The sequence below is a fragment of the Geospiza fortis genome, unplaced genomic scaffold, assembly GCF_000277835.1.
Source record: "Geospiza fortis unplaced genomic scaffold, GeoFor_1.0 scaffold286, whole genome shotgun sequence".
Lineage (NCBI taxonomy): Eukaryota > Metazoa > Chordata > Aves > Passeriformes > Thraupidae > Geospiza > Geospiza fortis.
Genome location: NW_005054444.1, coordinates 99192 through 113148, shown reverse-complemented (window position 1 = coordinate 113148; position 13957 = coordinate 99192). Strand labels below are relative to the sequence as shown.

General features: G+C 38.7%; 1 protein-coding gene across 1 annotated transcript in view; it reads right to left on the bottom strand.

Annotated features, from left to right (window-relative positions):
- The window catches only part of RSF1 (remodeling and spacing factor 1), a 40940-nt gene extending 27340 nt beyond the window's left edge, over window positions 1–13600 (bottom strand). Inside the window, 5 exon segments of the mRNA XM_031062275.1 lie at window positions 765–2485; window positions 6199–6356; window positions 8305–8510; window positions 9136–9228; window positions 13514–13600. Of these exon segments, the coding sequence (XP_030918135.1) occupies window positions 765–2485; window positions 6199–6356; window positions 8305–8510; window positions 9136–9228; window positions 13514–13570 (2235 nt within the window). The 5' untranslated portion in view covers window positions 13571–13600.
- Between the last annotated feature and the right edge of the window lie 357 nt (window positions 13601–13957).

Below are 13957 nucleotides of genomic sequence, written 5' to 3'. Positions count from 1 at the left end.
ATAGGATTTTACAAGTTCATTTTAAAAAGTGCACTTAAAAAATACAAACTCATAATGCGTCTTTTGTTTTGTGCTGCATATCCAGAGAAAACAGGAGATAAATTAATAAAGGGTTATTTATAAATACACAGTCTCAGAAGCACACCATACAAATGGATCTGTGATATATTTACATCACATACTTTTAAAGATCTCTTCTGCATAAACAGAAGTTAATATGAAACAAAATCCTGTACTCGCATTAAAATGTGTAGCACATATGTGAGAAAAGCTAAATTATATCATGAATTCACCACAACAATATCTTTAGCTTCATTTAGAAACAGAAGTCATAATATTTTATTCTTCCCCATTTGTTGGTTCCTTTTTAGCTTATGATCATTCTGACTAACCAGACACCAACAAGTATCCATCTAGTAAATCCAGAGGGGTTACAAGTCTCTATTTAGCCATACAGCCAGACAGACTCACACCTGATCATGCCATTTTTTAGAAGAATTCACTCAGGTTGATTTGGTCTACTTAGGCTGGTTTAAGCGACAGATTTTATAAACCATCAAAGTTTATAAAAAGTCAACAGATATTAGCACTCTCTTAGGGGGTGTTTTTAAATTGGTTGAGCTCACTAACTGGATTGCAAAGGTAGTTTCTTGCAAAAGCTGACCAAAGGAACATAATCCTCAGTATTCCCATGTAAGAGTATATTCTCCTTATAGATAAGACTGGAGGTTTTCTTTACTCCCAAGTAATAAAACTGTATTTACCTTGTTAACTTTAGAATTTGTCTCCTTCTCTTGTTTTTTTGCATCCTCTTTTCGTTCTGGTTTTTGTGCTGCTGCAGGTTTCTCCTCTTCCTCTTCAGGTCGCTTCTTCTCAGGCTTCTGATCCCGAGTCTCCACAACTTTTGGGGTAGGCTTGGATATTCTTGGTGAGCGCCTTAACGTGCGGCCAATGCTGACCTCTTCTGGTGGTGTTTCTGTCTTTCTCTTCCGACTAGAGATCCTGATTGTTAATTTAATTCCTTCTTTTTGTCTTTCAGAAGTTATTTCTTTATTTTCTGTTGCACAGGTTTCTTCTTCAGAAACTAGTTCATATTTAAATTTACTTTTAGGTACTGGAGATTCCTTTTTACTCTCTGAGGAGTCGTCTAGATTAGATGCACGGGCATCATCTAATCTATCTGGCTCTGTTTTGGCAGCTTCTGGTTCTTCCTCTTGTCTTTCTGGGCTGGATTTTTCTTCTACTTTGCTCTCCTCAGGTAGAACCATTTTACTATCAGAGTCCTCCTTCTCCGGGACAGGTTTCTCTACTGTAACAGGTGAAGTGGATGCAGGAGGTATCTCAGCAGCTTTTGGAGAGTCGTTTTTCTCCTCAGGCTCATCTTTACTTTTCAAAGTCTCTTCATCAGCCAGTGCAAGCTTAGGCAGTTCTGCAGGAGCAGATGCATTTGGGGACATCTCTAACTTCTCTGAACATTCTTTGGGTGGTGGCATGCTGTCATTTTTGAGATCAATGGCTTGTTTCTCTTCAGTTGTTTTGGCACAGTCTTCGGAGTTTGAAGCCTCTTCTGCTACCGTCTCAGTAGTTGTACTGTCAAGGGACTCTTTTTCCACAGGACTAGATTCCTCCTTTGAAGGCACTTTCTGATTAGAAACCTCAGAGACCACAGCCCCAATCTCTTTCAGCACAGTTACTGCATTTTTCTCAATCTCACATGTTTTTATAACAGAATTTAGGGAGTCTGATACTTTTTCCCCACTTTTTCCATTTTTCTCTTTTAATGAGGTGCTGTCTTCCACAGCACTAGCAGAGTGCTCTGACTTACTATTTTGTATGACGCTCGGGGTTATTTTTTCACAGCTAACCTCTCCATTTACTAGCACTTTCCCATCAGGACATAGAGCAGTAATGGTAGGGACTCTCTTAAAAGCTTCTTCTTCTGGTTTCCCTTCTTCCTTCAAGACATCCTTTGTTGGAGTAACACATTTACACAGGGGCCCTTTTATTGGACTGTCATAGTCATCTGTCAGTTTGATCTCTCGCTTTTTAAGTGGTATTTTTGCCTGTTGGTCATTTTTAAGTTTTTCACTTTCTTCCACAGATTTCTCCACAATTTCTTGTGGAGTTTTGACATTAACACAAAATTCTAACCTCTCTGGCTCATGAACTGCTATTTTGTCCATACAGCTTTTCACTTCTTTTAGGTCTTTGGGTTCTGTTTTGTTTTCCTTCACCTCTACTTTAACAGGCTTGACATTTTCCTTAAAGGAGTCACTTTCTTCCTTGACAGTTTGCTTTTCTTCACTGTGTTCTGAAGGTTTTTCTAATTTCACTATTACTGGCAGTTTTATAATTTCTTTTTCTTCCACCTTCTCAATTTTAAGTGCATTTTCATCTTCTTTGACCACAGGAGGAGGAAGGCTTTCCGATTCCACTGACTGTTCCTCTACCTCCTCTTTTTCTTCTTTGATTTTCAATTGATTTTCTGTTGACAGAGAAAAACAGCTAAGAAACAACAAAGGGATCTATAGGATTACAGAGAACTTCATCAAAACAGAGGTATACCTAAAAAACCCAAAAGCCCAAGTCTATCACAAAGGACTCTTCTCTCACTGAACTAGTAGAAATCTGGCTTGTCTAACACTGTTGGTAAACAAGTGGGCTGACAATTTTTAACTACAGAACCACTGTTCAGTCTAGTTATATATCAAGATAAACCTAAATTTCAGAAGCCAGCAGCAGGACTCTAGATTTATCCCTCCTTCAACACACATCTCAGTCCCTTCTTCAGTATTACCACAATACTTCCAGAGGATACATAAAACCTAGGCAGAGGCATGAAATTTCACTTGAATCTCTGGGCCATTTCAGGAAACAGAATATGGTGTAGGATTCCATGGCCTTCAAGAGAAATTCCTCAGAGAAATTAGTCCCCTGTTTGTACATGCTTTTTTTTCAAGATACACTTAACTATTGTATTCCAACAGTTCAGAGAAAAGACATTCCGCAAAATTCATCCAGGTTCTCCAGGCAATGACTACATCATCTCCTAGATGCAGACAATATTCTACACTCATTTCATCTGCAGTTTTTAAAACAAGCAATGAATAGAAGCATATCCCAGCAAACCTGCAGAGCTTAAAGAATCAGGCTATTCCTCTTTGCTAACTCAGATTTAGATCATTAGGGTTTGAAATACAGTTCCAGCATTTAGAATAAACCATACAGCTATTTTGTCACTATGCACTTCAGCTTGTTATTTATTTTTACCACAGCCTCTTGATACTTTGGGGTTTTATATTTTAACAATATCATTTTGTGTCAGCCAGATACAGTGCTAATTAGAAGAAGCAAATACAATACCACTGTATATACCAGAACAGCAGCTCCTGCCACCCGGGAGATGCTTTTGCAGGCATGCCACAACTGCAAACAAAAAGATGATTTTTTTTCCTTCTACCTCACCCCTCTCCAATTGAGGTAATGCCAGTTTTTTTGCATGATGAGAGCTTTTGAATGTGGTTAAAAATATACAAGGGAAAGGACATGTCAGCTAATCATTACATCGAAGAAATTAAGCGTTTTAGCAAAGAACGGTGAGGAAGAATTCACAGATCTTCTATTTTCAAATACAAGACATGCATCCAGAAAAACCTCAGTATCAGTACAGTAAAGATGCATCTCTAAGACTCCAGAAGTGGTAAGGTGTTTTAGAGGTGCACATTTTAAGGCTCAAGGCTGGTTTTCCCCCGTTCATAGAAGTGATGCCCACTCAGAGCCTCTATAACTGCCTCTGCAAAGATATCTGTCTGTAACAGTGAGAATGAGGTATTTTCTTTGTGTCCAAATTCTTCCACTTTCCCTCTATTTCTGTCTAAACTTTGCTCAGCCATTTCTTCCCATCACCTACAGCTTTCTCCCAAACTTCATTAAGGATCACCAGAATCCCAAAACCTCTCCATACCAAAAATCGACAGATGTTCTATAGTTTAATTCCCTGAACTAATCACAAAACCTTTCACATAGACACAAAATGACTCAGTCAACGCACAAGCTCTACTAATGCTACTAGAGTCAGTCAGACCAGTAAACATGTAAGCATTGGGTTAGGTTACCGCGTATTTGCATGTACTAATTTAATGATTCGCGGAAAATGGCCAAAGCCAACAAGTGTCAGGTCTTCCAGCATATTTTCCCAACATCTTAGTAGGGCCCTCAGTGCAATCCCTGGACTACAAGGAGGAGATACTCCAGTTTCTCAACTGAAAGGCTCTTAAGGAATGTTCTGTGAACACACTGACAGCACTCAAATCACTGCAAATGTAAATAATTTCATTATTCATTACATACATGGGACATGGACCTGTAGGAATGAGGCCATGAAGATGCTCAGAGGGTTGGAGCACCTCTGCTGTGGACAGGCTGAGAGACAGCCTGGAGAAGGACCTGGAAAGGCCTTATAGCATCTTCCAGTACTTAAAGGGGTCTTACAAGACTTTTGACAAGGGCATGGAGTGACAGGACAAGAGGGGAGGGCTTTAAACTAAGAGAAGGGAGATTTAGATTAGATGTTTGAAAAAAATTCTTCACTGTGAGGCTGGTGAGGCACAGGTTGCCCAGCAAAGTTGTGGCTGCTCTATCCCTGGAAGTGTTGAAGGTCATGCTGAATGGGGCTCTGCACAAATCGATCTAGTAGAAGATGTCTCCGCTTATCACAGGGAGGTTGGACTAAGTGGCCTTTAAAGATGCCTTTCAACCCAAACTATTCTATGATTCTGCGACTAGTGAAGTGATTTTTACACCAATACACAGCCTAATGCAAGTACTGAGCCAGGTGAGTGTGCCACAGGATTTGGGGAATTATCTACAGTAGAGACATTTAAAATGGCTGCTCCTGAATTCAACGCAAAGCAAAATTGTATCTGAAGAAGTGGTCTTAATCAGATAATTTAAGTTGGCTTGACTGAGACAAAAGCACAATCAGTACATGGAATTAATTCTGCAGTGTTGGTAACTATGCAGGTTGTGTTGGCACTTACATGCAGAGTTAGATACTGGAAATGCCTTAGACTGAAAGATGATTCTGGTGGGTTTTATCACAATTTACCATCATTTCTACAATCATCTCTTAGTACCTCCACAACAACTCCAATTTTAACTAAATATTTATTTCTTCCGTTCTACACTGTTTGTTGCAAAGAAAAATAGAATAGTAATTCTTTCTCTCTGATGCTCAAAACCAAGACAAGCCTTGGCTAATTCCACATATCCGATTAACTTTCACACATGTGTAGAAACACCGACTAACACACTAGAATACTTTAAATTTGTTTCTCATTGTAAAAATATTTTCCTGCATTTTAACAAAATAATAAGACCAGGCAGTAAAACTGGGGTAAAATTACTTGGGATAACAGGCTTCTAGTTTTTCATGACCTGAAAGAAGACCAGATTCTTAAAAAGTCAAATACTTCAGGCTGACTGATACTTAGCAAAACCAACGTACAAACCAACAAGTCAGGCAAGTTACTAAATATGTGCAGTGACACGATAATAAGGAAGGAAAAAGGTTCTTGGCTTTGATCTTGGAGATCTTTTCTAACCTAAATAATTCTGTGATTAATAACAACAATATAACGGAGGCAGATAAGGACAGCCTCACTTCACAATGTTTTAGTATTTTAAATTGTTTTAACTTAAGCTCATGTCTTCTTGAAATATTGTGTCAGCTGTGAAACATTTAAGGAAATAACCTAAAATAACCTATAGTTTTCTGATTCTAACTCAAAAGCAAGAATAAACACCACACCCAATACGGTCTTGATTTCAATCATGGCATTGCACAAGCAGATTTCTTTTCTTTTTCAAATTTTAATGTTGCTAAAACAGGAGAAGTTTGGCAGCGGCTCAAAGCTCCACAAAAACATACATTAATGAGGATTTACATTATTATACAAAATGTACAGAAAAAAAAAGCTACTGAGAAAACATTTTTACACAGCTCTCTTCCTATAAATAAGTGTTTGAGATTAAATATGTATTGAAAAACCTCCAAATATATTCAGAATCAAAATATTCAATATTTACTTGATTTGCTTTTTTAAAGCCCTAATCTAACACAGCAACTTTTTGTGAGGCTGAAAATTCTAACATTGCCACAGCAAAACACTTAAACTTTGAGAAAAGAAGGCAGAAAACCTTGTGTAGCTGCTTCTTCACCCTTTTTGGTGTCTTCATCTTCTATGCTTGGACTTTCACGTGATGAATTCTCCTGCTGAGAATTGTTGTTTTTCAACAGAGCAGGATCAATTTGCGCCTTCAAGAGCTCAAGGGTCTCGGCAAGCTCATTGCGGTTTCTAGAAGAGAAAAACACACTGTCTGATAAGCCACTTACTTACCCCAAAGGGATTCATGAAGAGTGAACAAACATTATCTGCTTAAATTAATTACCCTGAAAACCTTATAGAGTTATATAGTGAAAACACAAGCAAACTGAAATGCTTGTCCCACCAGTGGCTGCACCTTTGCAGTCAGAAACCTTTCAATTTATCCGTACCAAAAGTAAAAATATTGCTTTTGGAAGGACCTTATCTACTTAACTATCTCAACTCAATTACTGCTGGGTCCAGATCCAAGCTGCTACTTGTTCTGTTATTAATTACCCTCTCGTTAACCATCACTGATTATTCTTTGCTATTTCTTTTTTTTCTCTTAGCAGTGAACAAACAACAGCTCTCTGCTCATGCACCAAAGAAGCAACCATATAATTTGAGTGAAATTTGCAAAAGCAAACAGCAAATTAATTTAGATACTTTTTGCAAGTGCTTATCCTTAGCATATGCAACAAACAACACCAAGTTGTCTAGAAAACTCCATCAACTCAAGTTATGACAGCAAAATCATTGGTGCACATCTGTCTGAGAGTGAATCTCAGTGCACTGTAACTCCTTATTTAAACTGCACATCCAACTATTAAAAAAATCCACCTTAACTTATAAAGAATTTGAGCCATGATTGAACAGTCATTGCTTTCTTAATGGACTAGAATAATAAGGCTCTCACATCTGTTTTTCAAAGTCAATGTTCAGTAATTTGTTTTTCCCAGGTTTACAGAAAGAAAGGAAGCCTGCAACAATCACAATACGCAGAGTCTCGCAGGTTTTAAAACCGCTTCAGATTTCTTAATGCATTACTGTGGTTTTCTGCTGTGTGGTATGTTAGAACCTTCCCAGCAGAACCCTGGTTTCTTCTTCCTTTGGCAATGAATTTTTGAGTCTATAATGCATGGAAAAGATGGATGATGCATGGATCAGCTCTTAATCTGTTTGTCTGGACACATTTACTTTATTCCCCCACAACATCTGTATACATGTAACTCATAGTGATGCTTATTATTTTATGGTCTGTTGATAATGGTTTAAATACTTCTGTATGACTCCCTCAGATGCTGAAGTCATGGCAGTGTAAATAACCTGTAGACAGTTTGGGTTGGAAGGGACCTTCAAAGACCAACCCATTCCAACTTCCTTGCCACGGGCAGGGACATCGACAAGACCAAGTTGGTCAAATCTGGCCTTGAAGACTTCCTGCAATGGGGCAGCCACAGCTTCTCTGAGCAACCTGTGCCGCTGCCTCACCACTCTCACAGAACTCTTCTGTAACATTAAATCTAAATCTGCCCTCTGTCAGTTTGAAGCCATTCCCCCTTGCCCTGTCACTACATGCCTCTCTTAACAAATCCCTCTCCCCTTTCCCTGAGTCCCTTTAGGTACTAGAAAGGGCTCTGAGTTCTTCCTGGATCCTTTTCTTCTCCTGGATAGACAATCCCAAGTTTCTCAGCCAGTCTTCATAGAAGAGGTGCTCCAGCCCTCTGAGTATCTCCTTGGCCTCCTCTGGCTTCCTTCCAACATTAGTAATTGCAATATAATTTCCCCAAGAACAAATCTGTCCACTTGTAGCTTTCCTAACAAAGCTGGAGTTAAAGAAGCAAGAGTGTTCTATTTTCTAAGGCATTTAGCTGGCCAGTAAGGAATATGGAGCCATCCTCAAGACAGTCGTCTCTTGCTACCCTTTCTATATATTCACTGTAGCTTGAACTAGCAGGAAACAAATTACGTGATGGCTCCTACCAACACATCTGTGAGTTATTTCTGTACATGATTTTTTATTAGAACATAGATGTCAATGCAGAAAATCCCACTGTCATGAATCCTACTGTGTGAGAAACTAAGATTTATTGCAACACATTTCTGAGCCCAAGAGACCAACAGCTAAAAACCCCACAAAATAAAAAAAAAGGAATACCTAACAATGCACTTCCATGTGGATCCATCCTGGTCATCCTGTTCTTCTATGTACATCCTGACATTATGCTCTTGATCCAGCTGATACCAGTACATGAGGCCGTCCTTGTCCCGACCAATGGGCTGCAGACGCATGGCGTCAGCATCCTCCTCGTTAATGATATTCTTAAACTTCAGATTGTCATCAAACTGACATTCGCAGAGATACTGAAAAAGTAAAAAGACTGGTAAGATACCAAAAATATAAAGAGAAAGAAGAAAATCAGCTCATTTCATTTCAGTGTGATTTGGAACTTGTTTTTAGGCCTCTCTCTGTTGGATCCATGTGTCAGCCATAGCTATAAGTTTTTTCCAGCCCATGTTGTTTTTAAATGAGAGACAAGGGTTGGTTTTGGCTTTTTTTAACCTGGCTGGCTTAGAAAGCTTATTCCCAAATTTTATTACATAGCACAAATTATTTCATTCTACAACAGAACCCATACATAACCTGGAACCAACCCTGACAATTTTGTCAAGACCACAAAAGATGAAGTCCCATTTTGCCTTTGGAGTTCAGCAAGGTAACAAACACATTTCAAAGTGTGTATTACACAGGCAAAGAGCTCTTGACAAAGCAGTAAGCATGAGACTATTTTCACACAAAATGTGAAAAATATGCAAACAAAGTGTTACATGCAGTTACACTCATCCCACTACAATGACTAATATTATGTCTGTTCAAGATCAGGTCTTTATTTAATATACGTGCTTACAGTTCAGTCAAGCTAAGTTTTCAAGACCTTAAAGTGAGTGAGGAAGCAGTAATTTAGAACCTTAGCTGATGAATGTGTACCTTCAGAATCCCCAGTTTGCATTCAACACTCATTTCTAGGTATCCTTTTTTTTCCATCTCCCAAGCCCAAGTGCTGTTGAATTCTTGACATATCTGTTACAAACGAAATAAGAATAATTCTAAGGTTAGGAGAAAAAAGCAACTTTAATTTTTTTTATTAGTAGTACCTTACTACAATAATTAATTATACATGATCTCTTTGGGATTGCAGTCAGAAAGTCTTACAGAAAAACAAAAAGTAAAACTGAGGCACATTAGCAAGCACTGTTGAATTTTATAGAAGAAGAGATCATCGAGGTCCTGATCACCACCAGATTCTCTAAACATCCTAAATTAGGTAGCATGATTCTGGAATGGAAAGGTATTATTGTCTTTGCTGTGCACATATCTCACATTTTTCTATTTCTGTCTATTGAGAATATAAATTCTCTCAAGCAGACACGACTTCCTATTATATCTCCTTGCAGCACTCAGCAGACAAATTGCCAGGGTCTCTTGGGGCCCTCTGAGTCCTTCAACTCTACTGCAGATAACAAATGCAACTGCTACTCACTCCACACCGTGGAATTATTGCTCTTTACAAAATATCTTGAGCTTCAAGCTGCTTGACAAATATTTTAAAATATTTTAAATATAGTCAATTTCAATTTATTTAAAGCAAATAAATTCAACCACACCAATACGGGGAAAAAAAATTCTATCACCAGAAAAAGCAGCAGTAGAGAAGAAATAGATTGAATCAGCATAAGCTCAAATAATAAAGGTGAAGAAGAAATTCCTTCTCCTCCTAAACAACTCAGACATGCTTAAGCCAACCTTCAGAGAAGAGACAAGCTACTCATCAATTGAGGACACATGGTGGGATCTCCAGTCAGTGAGGCTATTCATGTGGAAATATCCATGAGGAGGCAAAAGCTGATCACAGCTACACCTCCAGTTGGAATTATTTTGAAGTGCCACTGCTGAATCACAACTGTCAAATCAGTGCATGAGGTGCGGCTGCTCTTCAGTCTACAATGCTGGACTCAATCAGAACAGTGCAGTCTCCCAGTCAACAAATTATTATTAACATAAGATACAGTTACCAACCTACTTAGAAACCTGCCAATCACATCTGAATTCAGCTTTCTCTGGAAACAGCAGCAAAAATAATCCTAAATTTCACCCACCAAAGGTACAGATTAACTGATTCATAATGTAAAACTCCACCTGGGCTCCAATCAAGCAAAGGGGCTGCTACCCCTCCCCTGTCCCCACAGCCACACTACCAACCCTCCACTACCCCAGTACTGACACCATTTCTCAGGTGGCACAAGGGTAAGCCCGCAGTTAGGTCAGCTCAGGCACCCCATAAAGCACGACTTTAAGCTGTGACCTACAGAAAACAGTGAGGAACACTCGTCACGAGGGATCCTGCTGAAGAGCAGTTTTTCCTGCTCTGAGGTTAAAGAATATTACACAGGGACTTCTCTGATGCCAAGCCAAAGCTCACAGCAGGAGACAAGCGCTGCTCACTCACAAAATGAAGCTATTCTACTTTCTCTCTCCTTTTCAACCATGTAATATGAAGAACACTGGGAAACTCTATATCAAAACCCTTGGTCAGGGCATATGCCAGTTGCTGTTCATTACTTAGTCATTAAGTATGAGAGCAATAATGAGAAGCTTCATGCGCTACAAAGTGTGTGATTGTCAAAGCAAAAGTTCGAGACATCAGAGCTGATGAAGCATCTGTTCAAACTGAAATGACTACATTTCAACAATTAAAAACCAGATAATTGTGCTTTCTCCTGACAAGTGCTGTCACAACCCTGAACTACACATCTCATTGATCCAAGCTCTGCTGAAATCTTAGTCTGCCTTCCCAGAGAGGATGCTTCACACTGATCACAAAGCTGCTGCTTGCAGAAACTCCTGGCTTCTGCATGTTAAGAGTGGTCAGCACCTTCCCATCCTGCAAGAAATCTCTCCCAAATAATTCCAAAGCAGATATGATGGCGTCCAACACTATTACCATGCCACATGTTCACTTTAAACAAGGAAAACAGGAACATGAAAGAGGAGTCTCCTTGGGTGGGACTACAAACACCTGAATTCTAACAATCAGAAATGTGTTCAGAATGTGCTGATTTTATGTTGAAGGTTTCAGATGGAGCAATGCAGAGAAATCTTCTCTGTATAAAAATGCAAGTTATTTTTGACAATAGTTAAGTAAAACACTTTATCAGGAGACAGTGCAATGTGACCTCACTACATGTTTCTCAAAATCAGCTAAGCTGGACACTCCCTCTTGATTGTTGGAATGCTTAGGACGAGGCATTTCTTTACCTCAGCCACACATGGCATGACCATAAGACATTCCTTGTGCAGAGGATGAAAATCAGACTCACAGAGACCCACAGCCATTTTCTTCCATAAAAAACTAGTGCACATACTGGTGGATCCAACTTGGGTGTTTCATCACCAGAAGAAGGAAGGGAAAGAACTCTCAACTACCATGTTCACTTCCTATCCCAAAATATATCCATCTGTCAAAATACCAGCCACAGCTCAGAGACAATTTTTATGATACTCTTATATGCACAACAATCAAGTGAGGCAAGTTTTATAATTAGCTGGTATATAAGCAAAATATAATAATACATACATGCATAAATATTAAGAGCATTTAAGTCTGAATGCCCTCCACTAAAATTTCTGCCTAAATAAGAACATCTAGAATATATCAAGCCCTGTTTTATCAAAGCAACACATCAGTAGTTTCTAACAAAGGAAAACCAGGTCAACTTTGCCTCTTAGAGTGTCATCAATAATATGTGGAACAATACTGCAGGCATCAAGGAAAAATGCTCTCAGTTGTTCCATACCTTTTCAGTTTTTCCTGGCTTTTGTGGCATTTCCCAATACTCTTCCTTGCTTTCTTAAATTAATCATACTCCTTTGAACTGGGGACAATATTAGCATACCTTTCTAATTAGTTATATTCAAATTCCTTTGTTCTTCAAGGTTCCTTTGAACCACTGGCTATATTAAGCTTCAAGTTAGCTCTGGAGACTGTTAAATGAAGTAGAATTTATTAACACTTACTTGGTCTTCATAGGGGTGTGAGGAAGGGTTTCCTTACTGCTTCCCTGAAGAAGAATTTCCAAACTGCTTTGAAGATTTTCCAAACTACTCCCTCAAACTTGTTTTATCGCCCTGCTTTCTGCTTACCACACAACTGGTAAGTGGCTCCAGTGGGGTATATAAGTTCATGAGCCCGAGTTGGGTTTTCTCTGTTTGCTGCAATGGTTTTTGGATTTATTAAGGAATTTAACCCAATTCAGTAACCACAGTAGTTGGTAATACACAAAGTACACACAAGTTACATAAATTATTACACTACTATTTTTAAAGATTATCATCAATGCTTTACAGTTGGTTAAGAGGTCAGAATTAACAAAGGCCCTTTAGCAGGTTATTCCTCAAGACATTCCTAGCCCTAAAAACATCATCTTAAAGAGTACACAAACCTCAAGACAAATTCATACCTCTGTAGAGCTTACAGACAGCATTTAAGGGGGACACCTGCAGCCGGATTTGCCAAGTGCCATTATTTGTATGGTTGCTATTACCAAGATGCTGTATTTCTAAGCAAGATGTGATCACGGCTGTACAAACAATAACAAGATTACAACTCTGTGGATTAAAAGACACATGGAATATATCCAGAGGGGAAATGGTAACCTATTAATTTTGACTATCCATATATTCTTATTTTTTGAAGCAGTGTAAATTATTTAAACTGGAAACTATTTGTATGTAAAGTGTCAACAAAGACACAGCTGCAATTAAAATACCAAGACAGAATTATGCAAAACAATGGGATGCTCTATTTTTACTGATGCATAATTACATTTTCATCTTAGCTGTGCCATTCTGAGCATGCAGATATAAATCACTGCAATACTTTCTTTTATTATTAACACATACTACAAGACCTCTGTATGGTTCTTGCATGCGTATCAGCCAAATCACAGTAATTAAATCATATTCAGACAAGTGATATACAATGAACTGCTACTGCATAAATCTCTGCTCAATTTAACCCACTTACAGGCTTCTAAATCTTCTTTATTTAGGGTCTTAATACTCAAGAAAGTGTTTTCCTGCCAATTATGAGGGTGGGCACTCTTTCACATGCAGAAGATGGTGCCTCTTTTCAGAGACCTCTTTCTCACAAGTCTAGGCAGACTGCAAGTTAAGCTGGGATCTGATGTATGCGTGTCGATGCTGACACAGCCCAAGGCTCCTGCAGCTCATACTAGGGCTTGCTCACACAACTGCTCATCACAACCATATTCCAGCATTGTAGAATAATACAACATGCATACTGTACCTTGATCAAGTATTTTTCCCATCTGTCTGCCGTGACAGACTTCCCAATCTTTCTCATCAGTTTCAAGTGAAGCTCCACCAATTCTTTTGGGACTGTAGTATTGAGAGAGAGAAAAATAAAAAAAAGAAGTTGTTAAGTCTGGCGCAAATATTCTTCAATGCTAAACACTGATAACACTGAAACACTGTGACAAATCAAGACATTTTAATAAAACAGAAACTTCAAGCCTGCTGAAGAGCTGCTCTGCAAATGAGATGGAGGAAGGTTAACTTAATCATGACTCTCTTTGTTTAGATTTACATTTAGGATAATCATCACCCTTCAATTTAAGGATATAGAGCTCAGTGATAAACCTGTGGAAATTCTGGCAGTGTTAAAAGCACAACTGCATAGGAACTACTCCAGTCAAACACCCACAAAAATAATACTGCAAGCAGGACACCT